Consider the following 24,439-nt stretch of genomic DNA (forward strand, 5'->3'; position numbering starts at 1 on the left):
TATTATTATTATTATTTTAAGAATAAAGTAGACTTTTCACAGTGAGATTTCTTTTTTTTTTTGAATGAAAAAAATATTTATTTAGCATGGAAGCATATTGCATTCACTTGAAATAATTATTTATTAATGGGCTTAGATTTAAAAAATGTTTTTATGTTTTTTCCCCCATTTTTCATATCCCCATCCCCCCGTTTTTTGGAATATGTTTTCCTGACATTAAAATAATAATAATTATTATTATTATTATAAACAGGAAAAAAAATCTGAAAAATAGAAAATACATTCCAAAAAACAAGGAAAAATTATAGCAACAAAAAAGTGAAAAGCAGAAAATAAATTCTGAAAATAAGTTGACTGGGAAAAAATCCAAAAATGAAAAAAAAAATCTTCATGAAACAAAAACAACAAAGACCAAATCAACCAAAAGTAGGTTTTAAAAACTGGATTAAACACAATTTATAATCTTCAGACTGGTTTTGAAATCTTATTTTCACTCTTCCTGTTTCCAAATTTAATGTGTCACCATCTAGAGACTAAGAGTGGAATTACACTCAAAATAGCAACACAAGACAAAGTGTACATAAAAAAAGTGAGAGCAAACTTGGAACTTTCAATGGAAACAAGTTGACCGTATGGCAAATCAATTTGGCAGAATTGTACGAGAATCAAGTTTTTTTTTGTTTTTTTTTTTGAAATCTAAGCAGACAAAAAAGACAACAAATCCTGGCCCAAGACCGAATCCATCTTTTGTGTTGCTATTGGCTAATATAATGAGCACCCGCCAATGTTTGTGTGCGATGAGAGAATTTAGTGAAAGCCTTGAAAGGAGCGAAAAGCGATTGCCAATGCTTTGGAGCTCGGGAGGAGCAAGAGTGCAATTTAATAGTCCCCGTTGTGTTGCGCGCGCGCGCACGACGCACGCGCACGACGCCGTCTATGGCGAGGACGCGTTGGCAATTATTCATCAAACGAATGCGCAGAGATAAACAAGAGTTCATCCGCGGTCGCGCACTTTTCTGTGCAATGTGATTATTTTTCATTTGATGTCCTTTTTATGGACGGAATCACTTCAATTAGTTTGACATCCCCCGGAGCAACATTTGACTTGTAAAAGAACAATCATCGCATTTTATGAGCTCAGGCAAGCTTTTATGTACTGATTTTGCGTGCGTGACTTTTCTCTCGTTTAGGGATGTTTGCAGAACGACAACGAGAAGCAGCACTTGGTAGCGAATTGCTGTTTCTGGTTTAGTTACGTCACTCGAGTTCTTCATGGACTTTGGGGAATGAAAAATCAACAATCAAAATTGATTGATTTGTTTAGATTGGAAAATGTTTTGAATGTCTGCTTTGGTGTCTCATTGGAATGTCGCCCGCATGAATCAATAAGCACGAGAAATCAGGTCATGCTGAAAGAAAAAGACTTTGAAAACAGTAAACAGCCCTCATTTATGAATTCCCGCCTGGTTTGCGGGCATGCGATTCGGTGGACTTTACTATAATTTTATTATTTTTCCAAGTCTTGTTTATAACTCGCTTGTTATGACATCAACAATATTGTGGGTGTCATTGCACTGTCAATATTGTGGGTGTCATTGCACTGTCCACCACGAGATGGCAGCGCACACAGTTTTGTGTTACTCTCTTTTGTTTGATCAAAACAGGAAGTACAACATTTCAAGGTCAGCCTAGTTTTTGCTGAAGATGAATGAACGTCAACATCCTCTTCAATCCTGCTTTTCACACCTACAGAAAGCAACGGCTGGAGGTTCTTTTTGCCACGTACATCTTTGAGCAAGATTATTCATTTATATTGGTGAGATGTTTATCATCTTAGGGGAAAAAATGGCCTTTGCAATATTTTTGCGTCATCCATTGCTCTCACTTAATGTGTTTGGATTATTTTGTAGTGTTTCAACACCTTAAAAACTATTTAAGGAAAATCTAACTTTTGTGTCTTGTAAATTAAGCTTACTAGCGATGTTTGCTCTTCTATATTGTAAAAAAAAAAAGAAAAGAAATGGCACTCATATCTACATAGCGAACTGACCCAGAATGCTTCATGTGAAACTTATCACGTTCCAACATGAAATTTATGATAACATTATGCGATCTTTTTTTTTTTTTTTGCCTGTTGAGGCAGCAATACACGTCCAAAAGATCAGTCACAATTATCGTACCAAGTAAAGGGTAGCATGTGCGTCAGTCAGAAAGATCCGGAATGCCACTTGGGTCTCGTCAGACCGCCTTCCCAGAAGCAGCCATTTGTCCATTCACACCTGCGCCTCAACACACACACACACACACACACACACACACACACACACACACACACACACACACACACACACACACACACACACACACACAAAGAGATCTTGTAGATAGTAAAATATTTTAATTAAATATACAGGAGGTCATAGCATAAAAAAAAAAAAAAAATTGAATTTTTTTGTCTGTGCCAGCTGGCTGATTGGTAAACACGTGGCTACTGTATCAAAAAACACCTTTTTGAGGATGCACACAAAAAAAAAGAACAAGTGAAAAAATGACAACAAATAATCCTAATCCTTAAATCCAAAACGTAGTGTTTGTTAAGAGGCTAGATTGTGTGTAACTTTTATTCTTTCACTCATCCGTCCGTATGTCCACATATATATACTGCCTTTGATGCTATTTACAGATTATAACAGTTTGGATACGATAACCACCACTCTGGCGCTATCTACAGTGCCGTTTATTTACACACACGCACACACGCACGCACGCACGCACGCACGCACGCACACACGCACGCACACCAGAAGTTGACGGCGACAGACGAGAAGAAAAACGTCAAACTGATATCTTGTATGGATTTTTTTCTTCCAGACAGACAGACAGACAGTGCTTGTTGTTCATTGGGGAAAGTAACGTCAACGCATTCAATGATCATGTACTAGTAGCTTTTTGTACTCACTAGTAAGACAGCTCAGCGTATTTGCAGAATGACTATAAGCACTAGTTGACATCTGTGTGCTACTAGTACCACGTGTGAAGTGCCGGATGTTAACTAGTGGCACACAAACTGTTAACTAGTGCGCAGTTTGCCTCGCTAGTAAGATGGCGATGACCGATATCAATTGTACTCACTAGTGAGACAAATGAGTGCACTAGTAGAGTGCGCCGAAAGACCGTCAAAAGCATTGTATTTTCACTGGCGGAGGCAGCACTTCGTCACCTTGCGGCTGATTGCCAGTTAGTGGTTTTTCGTAATGTCTCTTTTAAAGTGTAAAAGTATCTCGCCACATGTAAACGCAAACATAAAACATTTGTCAACAAACCAAGTGCACTGCGGACCGTAAACGCCGGACGCCGACAACCATTTAGTGCGAAGAACAAGAACGCGGGTCGGGCAAAAGGCACAAATATTTTCAAAGCGTTCTAAGTGACCACATTCTTATTCAAAAAAAAAATTATACAGTGGATTTTTTTCAGCGTGTTTGGACTGTAAAAAAAAAAAAAGACAAAGTGATTTTCAAGTCATGAATAATGAAGGCGGTGAAATGCTGAACTGCGACGGTGCGAGCGTTCGGCACGAGTCAGCTGCTTCATCACGTCCGTATTCAAATATATTGATTTTTTTAAATCCAAAGAAAAAGCCACATTCGTTCCCGTGAAATGGATTTGGACATGTCGTGTCCCTCAGCACCTCGACAGCTTACTTTTGTCAACGCAATCCAACGCACGGTATCGACCCGCCTCGAACCGCCAGTGGCGCTTTTACATCGGCCTCAAAACAAGCGGTCGAGCCGATTCAGTCATTTAAAAACACCGGCTTGTTTATGAATGGACTTGCGGCTGAAGCCAGAGGGCGGCCATCTTGCGTTGCCACTGTTACTGGCAACTTGTTAGTTTTTGTCTAAAAACGTTATCGGTGTCGTGTTTTCCGCTAGAATGGCATCATGAGAGCCTCTCAAAGGACCAACTTGACTGTTTGCATTGCCCGTTCGGACTACATTATCTCACTTTCTTGAATTGTGACCGACAGCGTAGCCAATTTTGTTTCAAATGGCAACGTAAGATGGCCGCCAGTGGCTTCATTTCTTCCAACGGGAAATGAGCGCGATTATTAGTCCATTCATATATAAATCCGCGGTATGAACGCGCATGCTAATGTTAGCTTAGCATTGTAGGCGGTTTCAAGTTACTTTAGTGCCTATTGTTGTTTTTTTAGCTCTTTCACAAAGAGGCGTCAAAAACAATAGTTCTTGATTTTTGTTTTTTTTTTGTAAGCATTTCTCGTTTCTGACCGAAACTTTTTTCAGTTTTCTGCTGTACAAAAAAACGACCACCAGCAAACCGAGGCGGTACCGTGCAGTGTGACGGCGTTTTGGCGCCGCCTGGATCGGCAGCGTCCTGCTGTAGTGTTTCAAGCGACGCAGTTTTAGCCCTCGGACGCAGTAAACAAAAAACGGCGCGACTGCCCGACTCCCATCGACGGGGAGTCAAAACCAAAAGTCAGCACATCCACGTCAGAATTGTGCAAATGAGGATACAAACAAAAAAAGATACAGTAAGTGGTGATAAAAAGACAGAACAGTGCAAAGGATATAAACAAATGTAATAGCAAATTAAAAAAATGGAATTTTCAGTTTGTCTCACAGATGAGTTTTACAATCAGTCGCCAGCCTTCCATCCGGCGACCAATCCGCTCGCTGTCTTTGCTTGGCAAGGGAAAAGCGGGGACGGGACAAGCCGGGCGTCCGTCACAGTCTCGTGCTGGGGTGCACCGAGGACAGCTGTGGGGGCGGGAGGGTGGAGAGCGGGTACAGGTGGTGCAGCAGATCCCCGTAGAGCGCCGCACCGCCCGGGTGCCGGAAGAAGTGGTGCGGGCCGGGGGCGGAGGCCAGAAGCTGCCGGTGGAACATCATGGAGTGGAACGCCAAGGGGGGCACGAGCGGGGACACGGCCGACTGGCTCTTCAGGTACTGCAGGCCCGGGTGCTGCTGGAGTCCGTCCTGCGACAGCAGGCTGCCGGGCGGGTACATGCCGGCGTAGAGCGGCGCGGCGTGAGGCAGCGGGTAGGCGCCGGCGGGGTGGCCTTCGGGGAGGTGCTTGTTGAGGTGGACCGCGTGCGCCGGCTCGGCGGCTTTTAGCTCCTCCGGGTCGCCGCGACGGACGGCGGACGGCGGGTGGATGGGGGTCACCACGCGCACCTTCCTCTCCGGCACGTCCTCGCACTCCGCTTCCCCCAGGTTTCGTTTACTGCTCGGGACGGGGCTGGCGAGGGCTGAGTCGGATGAGGATTTGGGACTGGGAAATGGCGGCGACGGGTCCTGCTTGAGAGGCGAGACGGTCATGGGGGGAACCCGGCAAGCCTTGGGGTGCGAGTCCAAGCCCTGATGCACGATGGAGTAGGGGAGGCCGCAGAAGGCGGATTTGGAGAAGGTGGACGACACCCGCTGGGCGAGCGGTTTGGGCACGGTGAAGTCGCGGGGTTCGTCCTCGGCCTCTCCCCTCTCGCCTCGAGTCTGCGCTTGGTCGCTGTAGTGCGACCGGTACGCCAGGCCTTCCTGCTCCAGGCCTCCGCAAACAAAAGCCTGCCCCCCTTCGAGGTCCCTGGCAAAGTTGTCCCGCCGCTCTCCGTTGGCGTACGCGGCCAGCCTGTCCTGGCTCAGGCAGTTCTCCGTCTGCCGGTACAGACTGTGCAGGTGCGGGGACGAGTAGCAGTCCCCGGCGAAGCCGCGAGCCTGCAGGATCTTTTCCGAAGCGTTGTCGGCGACGTCCCGGTCCGGCGTCCTGGGGAGGTACGGCTGCCACGGCGCGCTGACGTGAGGCTGCAGGATGTGGCCGGCGTTCCTCTCCGGCGCAGGCTTGCTGCTCTGCGCGTGCTGGATGACCGACGGCCGGAACATCGGCGCCGCCTCCGGGAGGCTGTCGGACACGTGCTGCCTCAGACCTTCGTCTTTGCCTTTCCTCTTGTCCGCGTCTCTCGATGGCTGGAGAGACGACGTGAAGGAGAAGGAGACGGACTCTTGGGAGAGGAGCTTCTTCTTGGCCAGAGGCGACATGACGCCTTGGCTGGCTTTGCAGTACGCGGCCGTCTGCGCCGGACTCTCCTTCCGGATCAGCCCGTAGTCGTCCTTCTCCGGGAAGGGATCCGCGCTCAAGTCTACGGCCTGTCGGTCCTGTTTGCACATGGGTAACACCTTGCCCACCCTCCCGCCGTGACACTCCGTGGAGTCCTTGCCGCGGGGGGAGGACTCGGGCAGCGCCACGTGTCCGGCGGGCTTGTTCTGGTCCCAGCGGTGCGGCAGGTAGGCGCTTTTGGCGACCGGGTGGACTTCGGTCTTGGCGGCCTCGCCGATCTGCCTCCACTCGGGCACGACTCCCGTGCAGAGGGGCAGCGGGGCGAGCGGCGCCCGGCTGGAGTCGGCCTCTTTGGGGCACGGCGGCGTGGGCGGCTCCCCGGCCAATGACTCCTCCTTCTTCAGCGTCACGTGAAGCTCCTCCTCCTCAATAACGATTGGTTCGTCCGCATCAAGCTTGGTGTCCGCTTCCTCTTTCACCTTGGAATCCTGCAGGTGGGGACAAGTATTTTTGGATCAATCGAATGATCACGTCGCCAAGGTTCCATTGTGCAACCCAGCATTTTGTCCACCATCTTTTTTAGGCCATCAACTGCTTTCAAAAGTAAGGACATTATTTTGATGGCCGGCATAGAATAACGTCAAAACAAAATATTAAAAACTACAACTGACTCCTTAGATGAATGTAGTTGTATTTAGCGTGGGGTGATGGGAGAGGTTGCCCTTTGTACTTTCTGGACCTGAATTTGCCACCTCTGAGGTCAACATGTGTCCAGTCGAGGCATGGGCACCGTTTGACGGTATTTTGTGGTTTTCAAAAGTTAAGGTTTCACTGGTAATGAGCTCTTCTTCTCGTCTTTGTTGACCTAAGCATGGCACAATATGATTGGCCGCCTGCCGTCTCTTTGACGTTAATTGCCACCAATTAACTTTTTTCTCCTCCTCGAGCAGGACCTCGGTTACATTTGGAGGAGGGCGGGAGCAAGACCACTGGAAATACCGATACCTGTTTGCTGTGATTAATGTGAATTGTCCTAAAAAAAATTATTGTACCAGCAAGTACTAATTAGCCCCAAGGACAATATGAGTAGCCCATGGGCCTGTTCTCAACAGTGATTAGACACCGTGCCTTACTAAGAATGTTAACCTTTATTTATTTAAACTTAAAATTGTACACTTTTTGTTCTGTACCAAATATTCTATATTTTGTTCAAAAATCAAAATTTATTATTGGAAGGAATGTTATTTTTATTGACAAAATTTGTATTAAAATATTATTAAATATTAAAATACATCAATATTAATTATAAATATTCAAATATATTAATATTGAAAAGGTCATTTAAGAGCTATTTTTTTAAATTTAATACGGCAATATTAGTCAGAATGTGATACAGGCCCATGCCGAATCAAATCCGCCATTTTGTTTTGGTCGTCGTCGTTGCAGAAAATGTGGATTCACGAAGGTCGGATTTTGGAAATGGTGGCAAGAAATGCTCTTGCGCTGCATTACGGCGCCGTTACGCCTTCTAAAGACGAACATCTGGAGGTCAACTTCAAAATCACTAACTTACACACGGGGAGAAAAAAAGCTAAAAGTCATCTTATATGGCTCATGTGAAAGTAGTAAAAATGGGAAAATATTGTCCCGTAGGGTTGTTTTTAAAGTCTTTGATAACGTTGAGTTAAGTATCGTGGCGGAACATCTTATACATTTGTTATCTTTTGGTACTTTGCATTCATAAATGCTCTTCGCTGCAAGCTGAATATTTCATCCAAAAATAAAAAAATATTGTGCCAAAATCCACAAACATGGATTAAGAAGTCTTAAGTGAGATCGAGTCGGCCTCCCAAAACATCTTCCGAGTCTTCCACTCGCCTCTTAGCATGCGTTTGGATGTGCGTGCGCTGCGCGTGTTGAGACGCCGGCGGACGTCGGCAACCAACCTGTGATTGTTGCTGGCCGTTGGCCGCCTCGCCGTCGCCGCCGCCATCGCCGTCGCCGCCACTGCTCTCCTTCCGGGACGCCTGCTTGCCAGCGTTCGGACCCTTGGCTTTCTTGGCCCCGACGCTTTTGGCCTTGGCCGACGGCGCCTTCTCCTGGCTGCGGGGCTTGCTCAGGGGGAGGGGCTTGTCCTGCTCGCCTTTGAGGTGCCTCTCGTAGGGGAGGAGAAGCCTGCGGGGGGGAGGGAAGAAGGAATGCCGGGCGCTGTTATGTCACGGACGGCTTGGCCAGCACAAAAAGGCGGCTTGTTCATTTGGGGATGTTCTACGTCGGGCAGGTGAAGCCGCACATGTTGGCTTTTAGTGCGCAAACTATTTTGTTGGACACAATAAAAAAATTAAAAAAAACTTTATTTGTCATCCTATGGGAAATTTACAGTTTTACAGCAGGAACACAACATCAATCAATCAACATCATTAAAACGTTGATGATAATTGCATGTATGAAAAGCAACAAGGTTAGATTACGTTGACTCGACGCACTTCGACAGTGGATTGAGCAACTCTCGTGTAAAAAAAAAAAAATCAAACAATACGCAGCTCACCAAGCTAGCAGTGTTGCGTGTAGCAAAAAACGGCATCAAATTTATATCATAAATATGAACAGCAGTGCGACTACTCAGCAGTTGAATATATTGAAAAACGATATTATAAATGTTAGGGATGTTTGATAGCACTTTTTTTTTTTTTAGACCAATACTCAAATCTTCAGTACTCACTGATACCGAAGTGATACATAAAAGGTCCCCCAAAAAACAATGACAGATAATTAAAAACAAAACATATATATCCCAACTACAGCAAATTTCCTTAAAATTCAATGAAATCAATGGCAATTATATTTTTTTCAATTTGCTCATAAAAGTCATTTTGCATAGAGCACACAATAAAATTAATTTAAAAAAAAAAAAAGATAAATAAAACGAAATAATCCAGTGGCCAGAAAAAAAAAAGTGGTTGTCCAACTTCTTTTTAAGGAATGCAGTCAACGTGCAAAGAATTCAATTCAATACGATAGCGCTTCAAGTCATTTAGTCATATCTACCATGATAACAATTCCTCAAGCTGTTCAGTGATGTTTAATTATATCTTGTTTTGAAATCCGACCGGAAAGTGGCCACAAGAGCAGGGGGTTGCTACCAGTATCGATATCCATGGCGAGTACCGATACCATGAAATGTGGCCTGGTAACTGCCCGATACGATACCTGGTATCGGTACTCGGCTACTCGCCCATCCCTAATAAATGTCTATTAAGAAAAGCAGACATGAATGAAAACAAATAATGAGCCGTGGGGTGTAAAATGTCCACCCTACGCATTTATGCGGTTGTGGGAAAAAAAAAAAGAAGAGAAAAGCACTGCACAATGGAAGAAGAAAAATCATATTAAGAGGATAATATCATTCGAGATGATATAAAAAGAAAAGTTGCTTTTGAGGGCGGTGTTGGCTGTAGTTTTAATACTTGGCATGCAATAACTAATCCTATTGTAATGACACAACGTTAGGGGAAATCCAGTCGGTCGCACATGAATGCCAGAGAGCGTGCGTGTGCATGTGTGTGCGTGTGTGTTAGCTCCTGCTGAGACACGTCACACCGCTTATTGTTTGAACCTTGAGAGAGGAATAAACGCCGGGCTTTTCCTGGACATGATTATACTGTAGCTTTTTTTTTTTTTTTTTTAAATAAAACATGCCAATATGATTCATTCCTTCAGCTGGCGTGTGCATTTTGTTTGGCTTCACGCACGCACATCAGCCCAGCTGACGGGATTACATGCACATGCTCGCAGCCAACGGAGGCCGCGTGAAGCCAGCGAGATCATCTGCTCTTCCTCATCCCGACGTTCCCCGAGTTCACATTCAAGTCACAACGGCGACGGGATCCGGACTTAACAATGGCTCGTGTGCAAAGAAGCGACTTGAGACTTTTCACAGTCGTGAATAGAAAATGCGGAGTTGGCAGAATGGTGGCAAAAATGGACAACGCGGTACAATTTTAGTTCACTTTAGATCTGGAAATAGTTTCCTCCTTTTTGTATCACTACACAAATGGTTCAAGTCCTGCCTGTCGATTGATAATGTCATTCTCTATGGACCAGAAAGAAAGTTGTGGTCCCCCTCATGAAAACAATGAAAAGTTACATCAACAGCAGCATGAGATAAAAAAAAAAGTGACATGTAGTAAGTCCTCCTGGCCAGTAGTTGGCGCTACACAGCATTTTTTGGGTATCGCTACATACTTGAGTGAATATGCACTTTATAATAATAATAATAATAATAATAATAATAATAACAATAATAATAATAATAGATTTTATTTGTAATGCATTTTAAATTTATTTATGGGTATCGCTACATACTTGAGTGAATACGCACTTTATAATAATAATAATAATAATAATAATAATAATAATAGATTTTATTTGTAATGCATTTTAAATTTATTTATGGGTATCGCTACATACTTGAGTGAATACGCACTTTATAATAATAATAATAATAATAATAATAATAATAATAATAATAGATTTGATTTGTAATGCATTTTAAATTTATTTATGGGTATCGCTACATACTTGAGTGAATACGCACTTTATAATAATAATAATAATAATAATAATAATAATAATAATAATAATAATAATAATAATAATAATAATAATAATAGATTTTATTTGTAATGCATTTTAAATTTATTTTTAAAAAAAATCACAAAAAAGTGGTATGGAACATTCCTATATTGGCTGCATGACTTCCTGTTAAAGGACATACAAAACAATCCATCAATCAAGAAGAGATGCTTTGCTTGCTTTAAAAAAAAAAAACAACCCTCAAAAAGCCTTCAAGAGGCGATGTGGGAATTTTCCGGTGTTCTTGCCACTTTGAACAAAAGCGCCGGCAGCCCAAAAAGCAGCCAGACGACATTTCATCCAGCTGCTGTGGCAGGCGGCCGGCCCCGGGCCAAGAAAGGAAATGTACTATTAAAGGCCACTAATTGGAAAAGACGCAGCCGGCAAAGGAGTAATAATGACGCGTTAATGACGAGGAGCAACCGCTGCAAAAAAACGATCTTAAACAGCAGTCGTCTTACAAATCAGCTTTCTTTTTCTTTTTTTGAATTCAGAGTCAATTAACTGCGTAGAGGAAACGACACCAAACAGGCAATTTGTCGTGAAGGCATACAGCACACGCATGTGCAGCGTGTGGGAATGAGGCCGGCCAACTTGGCCCGGGTCAACTTTTAGGAACGTCAATTTGGGATGTTGAGAAGTGGATTGGGGGGAGGGGGGGGGTGGGTGGGGCTATGTATGAGCTGAGTGAGAAATGACTGTCTCCTTGTGTATAAATACTTCCAAATGGAAAAACTCAACTATTCTGGTCAGGAAAAAGTCCCAAAAAAGTACATGTCAGGAAGTTCCCAACATTGTGGGAAGGATTCGTTTCGTTTCCGCCCTTGAAATCACCATCCAACTTTTGACGCCATGCTTAGATAACAAAAAAAGCGCTCGCGGTCATGCATCGGTCTCAGAAATTGGCCACTTTCTAAAGTTTGAGAGTTTTTTTCTCGGAATTTTGCTCACTGCCCTGTAAACATTATTCTTTTTTTTTTAATGAGATGATGTCCTAATACGCCGTCGTAGAAACTTACGTCATGGGCATTTTGTTTTCTTTTTAAAATCACTGTTCAAAGGGGGCTACTGAGGTTGGTTTGGGAAAAATCCCTAAAATAAATATTTTCACAAGTATATACTTTTTTTCTTTTGAATTTTTTTTTTTTTAAACATTTTAATATATCGTCGCCGCTATGTGAAAACCACTTAACCACTTTTAAAGGTTTTTGGGATGTCTGTTTTGAAGTTTGTTTTTATTTATTCTTTCTGTTTCCATCATCTGTGATACTGCTGATATTATTATCATCATTTGTATTCCATTGCTCCCTCTCCACTTCGTGGTCCGTTCGTATGACAGTTAAGGGCGTCTTCATACACAAAACAGGAAATAATGACGTCATGATCTAAAGGAGCCGTCATTCCCACGGTAGGCCACATGGGGGCGCATGTTGCTTTTGTTGGCAGTCGGGCTGGCGGCTGCGCAGAATTTCATTAAGCAGCCCCAGCAACATTTTTATGAGGTCAATAAACACTTAACTTCCTCTCAAGCCAATTTATCAGCCGCCTCTTGTTTGAGCGTCCGCTTTTTCCGTGTCGATAACAAGCCACTAATACATGCAGCGCCGAGGAGGAGGGGGTCGCTCGGCACGGTGGGGGCTAAATGTTGAATAAATATAGAAATATCAGGCGGGAGCTAATCTGGGAACGAGATCAGCTCTGATAAAAGGCTATTATGCATGTCTGGCTAATCTCAATAAATCAGAAAAATCCATAATAGTTCATTGAAAGGGACGTTGCCAAGCCGAGCATGTTTCTGGTCTGGGAGGAATGGAATGGAAACAGTCAGAGGGAGAGAAAGAGCGAGAGAGAGAGCAGTTGGCAACAACAAGGTGACTTTACCAGCAACGCGCTGCCCTGGTTTGCGTTTGGTGTTACAGGAAGGAGCGCGGCGTGTCGGAATCCAAGAAACGCGGGCCCTAAAGTCACCAAATGTGTGGAAAAAGCCCGCGGGCGGCTGCTCCACTTCCGCAAGCGCCCGCCTCCATCTGCGCCCCAAATTCATTTGAGCTGCCGCCTGTGCGTTAAGATCACACGAGCGCCGCCGACACAAGAAGGCAAGAAAAAGGACCATTTAAAGGGCCGGCGCAGATTAGCGGCAGAGAAAATGATTTGTTTTATTGTATTGTGCAGGCCCGGCGGGAGGCCAAGAAATAAAAAGATGTCAACGGCGGGATAAACACACATTCCACCCCCACCTCAACTCACCCCCCACCCCCCCGCCACTTTGGATTCATGCCTCAAAGCCCCTTTTTGTCTCAAAGCCAAACCACTCGAGGTGACCCCCATTCATGCGCTTAAAAGCGGAGGGCAGCCGAAGAATGTATGAAAAACTTAAGCCCTTTGTCACGTCTCAAAACAGCAGATTTAAAATGACCTCTACTGTTCCTTCCTCCCCCCTCGGGGGGGGGGGGCTTCGCTCTCATTAGCCGCCCCTGCTCCGCTGTGGCAGGTGAGCACGGGCTCGCCAAGTCCTCAATACGAAGGGAAATTAAAAGCTGCGATGTCGAACGGGCTCTTACGAGCGACATTTTCTCGGCAAATTCTTCAAAAGACGATCAAACTTTGACGTTCCATCCACGTTCGATGGACGGAGGCAAAAAAAAAATCATCTCTCGAGGATAACAATCGGACGAGTAGGAATTTGTCAAAGTTCTGGAATTTGACCCAAAATGTCCGCTTCAAAACAAAATGGCCGACTTCCTGTTCAATTTCAGATCCTTGCCACTTATTCGTGCGTCTAACTGTGATAGACGTGTCGGCCCAATTTCAGGTGAAACTGGGGAAAGGCACCATTTTTATTTGACTTTCCAAATCCTCGATATGATCATTAACTCATTCACTGCCATTGACGGCTATAAACGTCAAAAATTTATTTGAACTATTTCTATTAGTTATCACATTTTTTTCCACTTTTGCTAACAAGAGTATAAAAACCTAGAAACAAATATTGTACACTTAGAACAGATATAAAAATTGTGATTAATCGCGAGTTAACTAGTGATGTCATGCGATTAATTAAATTAAAAAATATAATCGCTTGACGAGATGATTATTGAAAATTAGGGACGTCAGGCGATTAAAACTTTTTATTGTAATTAATCGCATGACATCAATAGTTAACTCACAATTAAGCACAAATTTTATATCTGTTCTAAATGTACAATAAAACTATTCTAGGTTTTCATACTCTTGTTAACAAAAGTAGAAAAAAATGTTTAAACTACTAATAGGAATAGTTAAAATGATTTTTGACGTTTATAACCGTCAATGGCAGTGAATGAGTTCAACTTTGATGCCAAGCTCCGCCCACGTTAGATCGTGAAAGCAAAAAAGCTGCGGACCACCTCTACTGAGAAAAATATAAATAAAAAATAAATAAATAAATAAATAAATAATAATAATAATAAACTGCGCAATTTCAAAAGGGGCTTCACACCACAAGCTCGGGCCCTAAAAAACAAAAACAAAAAAACCTGCCGGCGTGCAGCATATGTTCTGCCTCGTGACAGAACGTCGTTAATTTCAGTCGCTACGCCCGACGATTTATTCATCTCGGCGGGGGCGCGTGGCCCGTCACACGCGGCTAACTTTAGCTAACGCCTTCTCGTTGCCACCTTTGACGAAATTTCACACGTGAGCAAAAATCAACCAATATTGTCATTTAGGAGCGAGCATTAAAAACACAAAAAAAGAAGGCCCCGACTGTACCATTAAATGGGTTCGACTTCACTGCTAAATACACACGGGAACGTGTTAAACAAGAAATTGCTTAGCCATCTGTCGCCGCATCTTAAAACTTGCTGAGTGTCCTCGATCTTATCCATCCATGTAATCTGTATATATTACTTGATAGCCGATAGGCCAAGACTTTTGAAGCCGCGAGGCCGCCATATTACTCCTCCCAAGAAACGTTTCTCGGCATGCGATCCTATACATTTACAGTATCGAAATTGGAGAACATTTGAGGCAGTAGTTCGTATAAACAGCATGATTTATGATGTTTTAAATTTGTTAAACATAAACAAGAGGACTTCAGGAATTTTACAACTTGCCTTACTTACACGCATAAATTATAAAATGGTGTTTACAGGGGGAAACTTTTTTTTTTTGTTTTTCAACAAAGATGTCTGCCAAATCTAATATTAGGGTCTAAGGAACAGAGCGTTAAAAGAAAAAGGGTGTCTTCAAAGCAGCGCATACCGTCCACTTTTTTTTTTTTTTTTTTTGTACTTGTTAAAAATTTCTGCCGACCCCGCTACGACCCCGCCCCGCCCCCCACCTCCATACTAACTCTTTGACTGCCAAAAACGTTAAATAACGTTTAGTAAAATCCTATGGAGGAGTGCCAAAGACGTTAAAAGACGTTTGTTTCAAAACAGAGGTGAAACTAACCATTTTCTGTTGTTGATTACTGAAGAACGGAATAAGGTAGAAACAAACTTTTTTTTTTCTGATGAAAGATGAGAGTCCAATCTTTCATTTGGTAGTATGTGTGTTTCCATAGTCCAAACACAACATTTTCTGTGGACCTTGAAAGATCAGTCAAAATGCTTAAAATCGGCTGGCACTGGGGACAACCCGTTTCTGAAAACGTCTGGCAGTCAAAGAGCTAAGAGCCTACGAGCTGTATATGTCTAATCTGTACGTATACGTGTAGTTTATAAAGTAGGCTGCTTGCAAAATGGGAGGAGTAAGATGGCCGCCCTGTAGCTTCAACGGCTTGCACGGCGTGTATCGACGATCCAGTAATACATACAGATCAGTGATCTATCTTGATGTACCAGTCAGAAGCGTGCGGACGAGTTCATACCGCATATATGCTAACGCTACAGGCGTGCTGCTACATCAGAGCTGCAGTCGCAGGTTATTTGGGGTCGGACGCGGTTCCCCTCAACGCGGGTCGCCGCGCCATTCCCGTAATGCTGAAGCCGCCGCTTTTTCAGGTCAAACTATTACACAGTGTTACTTTAAGCAACGGCAGCCATTAAATCACGTCGTGCCTGAGTGTGTCGTTCTCTGCCTCGCGGCTGGCTGACAGGACCAAAATGGCAAGTAAGATTGCCTCTAATACCCTTTTTCCTGTGAGAAGCACACGCGCACGCACACACAACGTGATGGATCTGCAGTACGGCAAGGACGAAGCAAAGAGATGCTGACAACGGCAAGATAGCGCTGAATAACATCTGCGCGCGCACACGCACACACACACACACACACACTGTACAGCCCATTACGATTCCCAGCGTGCGCCGCAAATATAGTTTGGGATGCAAAGAGTGTTGCTTTTGCGACATCCGCACGCATTCATACACTCGGCTGTTTTTTTCCTCCTCTTTCTTCTTTCCTTCTGAAATAGCAAAATGAGTGGCAGTAGCTTGTCACGTCGCCACGGCAACGCCGCATCCCCGCCCAATGACAGGAGAGAAGGAGAGCGCGAGCTATTTTACACTCAAAAAACAACAAGATTAAAAATGGAGGAGCTGTTAAAAGGCGCTGACCTGTATCATGAAGGTGCTGGAAGCGGCACACACGCACGCACGCACGCACGCACACACACAAAAAGGCCAGTCTATTTCAAGGTTATTGATGCCATCTTTTTCATGACCTCATTTTTAATTCCGAGCACCGCAGTCCCGCCTGGCAGCCCATCTCGGGGGAAGCGTTTTTTCCTTTTCTTTTTCTGAATAAATATCATTAAAGCCTCGCCAGCCTGAGCGGCAGACCCTCAGCTTATCGATTTGTTTCTAATGAACGAGCCGCCGTTCAGCGGGAAAGAAGAAGAAGAAGGAGGTACAATTAGCCGAGCTTATCTGCTGCTCAGCGATGTTTAGCGCCATTACACCTGATCGCTGCCTCTTTCCGGACCGACGGCGTAAATGCGCTCATTTCGTCGTTCCACATCTCCTTGGAAAACGATTCAGATCATTGACATGATTCAATGGGGAGATATTTTGTCAATTGGACTTTTTAATTCTTTTGCTCCCAAAAATATATGAAAACGTTCTATTTCAAATATTGCCATGGTCCCAAAAACGTATTCATACATTTTTCATGTTTTTTTTTATGTTAGAACACACAGAAGGCTTTGACGCAGCCTCTGAACTGAAGAGAGCGATTGAAGCAATGGTAGTAATTACAAAAACGACCAGCAGGTGGCAGCAGCGTATAAGAGACCAACCAGGGCCATGTTGCAAAAAAGCTCTTTTCGCCACAGGTTTGTGAAAATGATGAAACTTAGCTATATTCTAATGCTAATTCCTGCAAAACGGAAACAGATACAAATATACTTTTTTCCCCCAATGAAAGAAGAGACTCTAATCTTTCTTTTGGTAGCTTCCCTATTTTTTATAGCAATAGAACACAATATTCTGTGGGCCTTATGCTTATGCTAACTTATGCTTAAGTTCTTGCATAAGCCCGGTTTTATTTTCCTAGAACCTTTTGGTGTATTTGGACTAAAGCTGGTCATAACAATGTTATTAAACCACCTGGGAACTGATTTCAGTTGTAGCCAAAAAATGCATAAAATGTCTCCTTCACGCATGAAGGCCTAATATGCATCACTTGGCGAAGTGCGGGAAAATTGTGCAGCGTAATATTGTTGCTTTGTGCAGCTGAATCATCTTTGTGCATTGACTAATGATTAAAGGTGGAAACAAAGACACCTCCGGGGAGCAAACGCGCGGTCGCTCGGCCACGCCGGCAAACAAGCTCATTCATCACGCCGCCGCTGCCGCCGCCGCGCGATGTTTGCTGAGCTAATACAAGCCGGCTAATTGCCCTCCGAGCGGCTCGGCCAACATGGCTGCCGTCGAGCCGCGCGCTGCGCGCGTTGCGGATATGATTGCTTTGTATTGATTCAGCAATATTCCCGCTCGGCTGTCTTCCGTGACCTCGTAAACACGACGCGAGCGTTGCACTGCGCGGCGCACTTTTAAAACATTTGACACAGAGATGCAAAAAAAAAACTCCAGTTCCAGTAGTTTCAGGATACGTTTGCAAGACATTCCAGCATCAAATGAGAAATGACTTGCAAATTGCAAACAAAAGCACCGTTTTTACAGTCATGTAATAAGCAACTGAATATGAAAACGCAAAAAACAAACCTACCACAAAATATTGCATGATATGCTGCTTGCCACTTGATGAAAGATTTTCATAACATAGTCTCAAATAAACAAAAACAAAAAATGTATATGACCATCAACACATAATATGTCTCAAAGGGATACGTGACTCATTGAGCCATTTTCAACAATAAGGAGATATTATTTTTTTAACTTCATTATTTTTCACCAACAATGAATACCATTAACTCATTCACTGCCATTGACAGCTATAAAAGTCAAAGAAATAAATGTAACGATTTCTATTACTTAAAAAAAAAAAATCTACTTTTGTTAACAAGAGTATAAAAACCTAGATTTTTTAAATTGTACATTTAGAACGGATATCAAATTTGTGATTAATCGTGAGTTTATTGAAGTCATGCGATTCATTAGGAGTAAAAAAATGTAATCACCTGACGCCCCTAATTTTTAATAATCATCTCGTCAGGCGATTACATTATTTTACTCCTAATGAATTGCATGACTTCAATAGTTCACTCACGATTAATCACAAAAGGTATATCTGTTCTAAATGTACAATTTTAAAAAATCTAGGTTTTAATACTCTTGTTAACAAAAGTAGGATTTTTTTTTATGTTGTAAATTTACATTTTCATACTCTTGTTACCAAAAGTGGAAAAAAATGTTAAACTAATAAAAATAGTTCAAATGAATTTTTGACGTCAATGGCAGTGAATGAGTTAAAAACTGCAGATGACATCACCTGTGCTGCGTAAACGGGTAACGACCAATCAGGGCTCAGTTTACTGAACAAACCCACAAAACGGGTGGTGACTCGGATTGGTTGTTATCTATTTCCTCAGCACAGGTGATGTCATCTTCAATCGACAGCACGTGGAAAAAAAAAGTGTTTTAAAAGGTATTAATTGTACGTAAAAAGTTGTCAAATTAATTATGCACAAAATATGAACTTTTTACTACTGAAACGGGTTCAATGAGTCAAGAATCCCTTGAAAGCCCATACAGTCGTGAAAAGCATGTTCAAATACCAAGATTAATCTTAAATTAATTTTTTTCAAAAATAAGGCCACCATAACATTGCATTAGGCAGCGGAAATGTAAAGTTTAAATAAAGTCGTTAGAAAATAAATGTCTTAAATATTTTTAGTAAGATCACGACGACAAGATCATAAAAAAAAAAAAAAAAAAAAGAGCCCATCACAACATAGTAAATAGCATAACATGCACGGTCTTGAACAGAGATGCTAAATGGAAAACTTTTCTCCCCCCCCCCCCCCAAATCTCCAGTAAATTATTTTCACAAAAAATGGCGGTTATCCCCGCCATTTTATTTTATTTTTTAAGAATTACATTAAATAATGGGAGGGATGCGTAAATAGGTGAATGGTGATGAACTGTGAGCAGGCAGGCAGGCACTCTACAAATATATTAAAATAATAATAATAATAAAAAAATCCTTCCTTCTTTCTCTTGAGTGCATTTCCCGCCACACATTTCCTAGAAAACTCTCGGAAGAGTGTTAACACCCCCCCCCCCCCCACCTAACCCGCCCCCACCCAAGCCCATATGGTACTACTGACAGGTGTGCGTTTGTGTAGTGGCGTCGACGTAACAAGACTCAGCACCCGCTGGAGGGCGAGACGACCAACTGCCTCATCAGCGACCTCGTCTCACTTGATTGGGAACTTGCTTTTTCTTTAACCTTGGCAAAGTGTGTGCGTGCGTGCGTGCGTGCGTGTGCGGGCTTCATAAGACCATGAGCCCTCCCCTCCGGCTCATGCCCATATGCTTGTTTTCATTTTGTAAAAGCGTCTCTGATGATGATGATGATGAGGATGAGGATGAGGAGGAGTTGCTGCAGTGTCTTAATGGCGTGATGAGATGAGCAGACGACATCAACTGCTCTTTTTCAGGGCGAGCACACAACTTGTGCGTGTTTATATCCATGCGGGCAAGTGCATAATTCAAAAGGCTGCGCTAAATTAATAAATAAATGAGCTCTTAAATCAGTTGGGCCGGAGTTGGCAGGCTAATTGGTTCCACAGAGCCGCCAAACTGATCAATTCATCGGCAGAGGAGGAGTCAATCTAATCTCATCAGGAATTGATGAAACTCCGCAAGGAAAACATGACGGGAACATTTGCACGCGCTCGCTCCGATTGCGTGTGCAACTCGCATGCGTACAGTACATGATGAACACATGACCGGGACCAGGGACCGATAAGCCACATATCATTGATGCCAATTGAAATGAAAAAAAAATTATAAAAAATACAATCCCCAAAATGCCAATAAATCTCCAATTATAAAGAAAAAAACTAAACAAAAAATTTAGTAACATTGAAAAAAAAAAATTCTATGGGTTCTGAGAAGTGCGAACATGCGGTTGTCACACTTGACATGTATTAAATAATAATAATAATATTTATGTATTTATTATTTAAAGATTTATATTTTTTATTATTATGTATTAAATAAATGAAGTTTTCATTATATCATGAATAAGGGTTCTTATATTTAGTTTCATCTGAGCTACAAATATTAATACAAGAATGAAAATAATTTTTACAATTTTCTTTTATAGACGTCAAAGCAAGAACATTTGATTAATTAAACAATATCTGATTCTGGTCGGCCAAAGATGTCCTAATATTATCAATATATACCAAATGTTTTTTTCTTTAAAACATCTATATATATATATATTAATGCATACATATATTTTAATTCATTAATATTTCAGACACAAAAATATGACAACACTTATATTTTAGCTACATTTTTATTATAATTAAGTGCATACTCGTTAAGAAAAGAAATGTGAAAATTTACATGAATGTATATCGTTTAAAATTTCACAATACATGACATGATGTCATTATTCCAACCATCCATCTTTATAAACAAAAATGCAATTTGGGTAAATGTTCATTTCTCATTACAATATTTTTATTCTTAAGTTACATTTATTGAAATCCTGAAAAAACTGCCGACAAAAGCATTTGAACATTTTTGAAATATCTGCACAGGTCTTAATCTAATTTTAATGTTCATTTATTATATATTGCGCACTTATTTCATAGGGATTTTTGAAAAGTATATTTTGTGATAAAAAAACAAAAAGAAAGAAAGAAAGAGAAAGAATGAATAAATAAATACATAAAATGTATTTGAATTAAAATCAAATCCAATGTAATTTCAATTTGATAAAAGATGATTTTTCCGCACATCTTTTGACGTCAAGACTGTTTGTGACCTTTTTTTTTTGGTGCGCGTGCGTGCGTGGACGTCAACGCGGGCGTGACGGCAACTGACCTCTCGTAGTGGCGGCGCGTGCACGTGGCGGCGCTGGTGCTGCTGGGGTTCCCGCCCAGCTCGTCGTACACGTGCTTCCACTGCCTGCGCACCGTGATCTGCGGGGCCGAAAGATGACACGTCGGGTCACGTCAGGAGGCATAGGAAGGAAAATATGATCCAAAGGGAGGGAAGGCGGGGTGGGGGGTGGGGGGGGGGGGCGTTAACGTGAGTGTGTGACATCATTGCGAGCGCTCGCGGAAGGCCTGACTCATTGAATCCTCCACGCGACTTTTCATCTCATGTCACAAAGTCACTTTTTCCTCACGGCCTCGACTCAGGATTACAAAATGCACACGTGGGCCGGCAGCGCTTCATAAATTGGCATCCTGGAGACATCGTTTGGAGCTTGATCAAATCTTTGGTAATTATTATATAGCGTTAAAAAAAAGGCCCCATTATGCCAATAAAAACAAGGCAGTCAAAAGCTCCGATATCATTCCGTTCTTTTCCCTTGTAGAACAAAATATGGATTATGCACACAAGAAGAAAAAAAAGTTCCGCATCAATTTTTGACATGATATTTTTCATGTGTCAGCAGTTTCACATTAAGGTGAAAAGTTGTCACGCTTTACGGTAAATTACGACGGGGGTGTCAAATTAGAAAAATAAAAGTTGGATGTTTAAATTTGACTTTGAAATCACGTTCTCGTCGTGACTTTTTATCCTGACAAAATATGACCTCTTATGACAACAGTAAAACTTTTCTCTAAAAATTTGAATTTGCCATCGTCACCTAACTTTCAAATTTTTTTGTTAACTTTTTTTTTTTTTTTTTTAACTTTCACGCCCTGCAGTGCCAGCCGGTTTTGAGCATTCTCACCCATCTTTCAAGGCAAACAGAATATTGTGTGCTATGACTACATAAACATGGTGGATACCAAATGAAAGATCGCGTTCCATTCATTACAACAAAAAATTAGTTTCTACCTCATTCCGTTCTTTAGTAATCACCATTTGAAAATAGGTCATTTGAGTGTCTTCAAGCAAAAACGGAAAACAGGTACATTTTCTGCACAACAGCGACTTTGACACGAATATTTTTGGTTTAGTGACGCTCTGTGAATTAGATTCAATGTGACAAAGGCTTTGATCGTTCACGTCGTCCTTGACAACGTTCTATTTCATCAGATTCGTCATGCTTCATTGTAATTTCATACTACCCGTAGCCCATTGAAAAGTGATACAATGCTGCCATCTGCTGGCCATAGTTAGTGGCCATGCACAACACATTGCGCTGCCTATTGAGAAAAAAAAAAAAAACGTAAACGTCAATTAACGTTTTTGGCAACAAAAGAGTTAATATAGATATTTTTCATGCAATTGTTCCTATGAATGTGTTTGGAGAATTTGATGTGGAAGATCGAACCAGGGCTCCTCGCTCACTTCCTGCAACCATATCAGCAAAGTGTCCCAATACTTTTGTCCAAACACTGCCACATGAAACACGAGAGCGAATCGGAGGCTTTTAAAACAAGAGGCACTTCCTGTTTCAATGACATCATCAGCCTGTTATGACCCCGGTTAATATGCGTGTGTATAGTGCGTTTTCCCACAACGGCGCCGTTTTTGGAAGCAACGGCATCATTTTCTCCAAAAGTGAGCGAAAACGAAGGCAGGAGGGAGGACGGAGGGACGGAACGAGGAGGGGAAGACGGCGAGGACGGCCGTCCGGAAGGGTTGGGTTCGTATACGAGCGCATGTGTGAGCACTTACCAGCTCATATCCTCCCAGCTTCTGAGCCGCTTGAAACATGGTCCAAAGGTTGACTGCGGGGGCACACAAACAAGGGCAAGTCAGGAACTCCGGGAAATTAAGTTCTTACAATAACAACAAACACAGAAATCTCACTATTATATAGAAAAATGTACACAATATTCACGGTCCGTTTTGCTTAACTCTTTGACTGCCAGACGTTTTCAGAAAAGGGATGTCGTGGGTGCCAGCCGATTTAAGCATTTTGACTGATCTTTCAAGGTCCATAGAAAACGTTGTGTTTGGACTATGGAAACACACATACTACCAAATGAAAGATTGGACTCTCATCTTTCATCAGAAAAAAAAGTTTGTTTCTACCTTATTCCGTTTTTCAGTAATCAACAATAGAAAATGGTTAGTTTCACCTCTGTTTTGAAACAAACGTCTTTTAACGTCTTTGGCACTCCTCCATAGGATTTTACTAAACGTTATTCAACGTTTTTGGCAGTCAAGTATGAAAGTAGTATGAAAACCTAGAATATTTTATTGTACATTTAGAATCGATATACAATTTGTGATTAATCGTGAGTTAACTAGTGAAGTCATGCGATTAGTTACAATTTAAAAAAATGAATCGCCTCTTGCCCCAAATTTTTAATAATCTTTTTTAGAAATGAATTTATGGCAGTGAATGAGTTAATGAGTTTTTTTCTCTCCGGATTTTGGGCAAAGTGGCTGAATTTCATCAAACTTACTACTGCTAATTAATAGAATGGAAAAGGTAGAATAATTTAAAAAAAAAAATCATTTGGTAGATTTGATGGGTTACGATTCTAATTTCCTCAATCGTTGCGATTTCGATTTCCCCCCCGATTTGATTTGATTCACTTCAATCCGATATGGATTACTTATGGGACATCAAGTCTTCTTAAATATCCAGGACATAATAAAAACTTCACAAACATTGAATTAAAATTCAATTCAATTTTGCGGAGGAAGTAACGGGTTAAATGATTGAGTGTTATAATCGCTCAAATGTTGCACAAACATTGGCATCAGCAAGGATGAGATGAAAATATTTTCTGGATTTTAATTCAATAAATAAAAATTAAAAAGATTCCGAAGTGTCTTAAAGCATTAAAAAAAAAACTTATTATTACTATTACTTACTATTTTCTTATAAATTTATGGGAGAAAGAGATATTAAAATAATCGATTCACGGTTTTATGAGTCAAAAATGGATTCGATGTTGATTATTAGATTTTTTAAACCCAGCCCTAGTAAACATAATTCCTCGTTCTTCATTTTAAAACACAAGCTGCTGGAAGGAAGCCAAACATGGAAGAATATTACAAACCAGATGCACGTTTTATTGTTTTTTTATTGCTTATGTTCAACTACTTTCTTTCACTTGCATGACAGTTAAGAATGTGAACAAAAAAAAAAAACATTGCCTGTGCAGTTATTAAATGTTCATCATGGCGGCAATTTGACCCCCCCGCATGCGACGATTTCTTTTCCCGCTGCCGTTTCTCCATTTGGACAA

At 41.9% G+C, this 24,439-nt stretch overlaps 1 protein-coding gene across 4 annotated transcripts in view; it reads right to left on the minus strand.

The window, feature by feature from the left end:
- Window positions 1–2,378: 2,378 nt before the first annotated feature.
- Window positions 2,379–24,439, minus strand: part of arid5b (AT-rich interaction domain 5B) — a 118,874-nt gene continuing 96,813 nt past the window's right edge. For all 4 annotated transcript variants that reach the window (XM_077581910.1, XM_077581912.1, XM_077581911.1 and 1 more), the window contains 4 exons: window positions 22,911–22,963; window positions 21,156–21,253; window positions 8,019–8,247; window positions 2,379–6,560 (listed from right to left, as the gene is read on the minus strand). In XM_077581910.1, the coding sequence (XP_077438036.1) occupies window positions 4,749–6,560; window positions 8,019–8,247; window positions 21,156–21,253; window positions 22,911–22,963 (2,192 nt within the window). In that variant the 3' untranslated portion in view covers window positions 2,379–4,748. The remainder of the gene's footprint in view (window positions 6,561–8,018; window positions 8,248–21,155; window positions 21,254–22,910; window positions 22,964–24,439) is intronic.

Source organism: Vanacampus margaritifer, chromosome 12 (genome assembly GCF_051991255.1).
Source record: "Vanacampus margaritifer isolate UIUO_Vmar chromosome 12, RoL_Vmar_1.0, whole genome shotgun sequence".
Classification (NCBI taxonomy): domain Eukaryota; kingdom Metazoa; phylum Chordata; class Actinopteri; order Syngnathiformes; family Syngnathidae; genus Vanacampus; species Vanacampus margaritifer.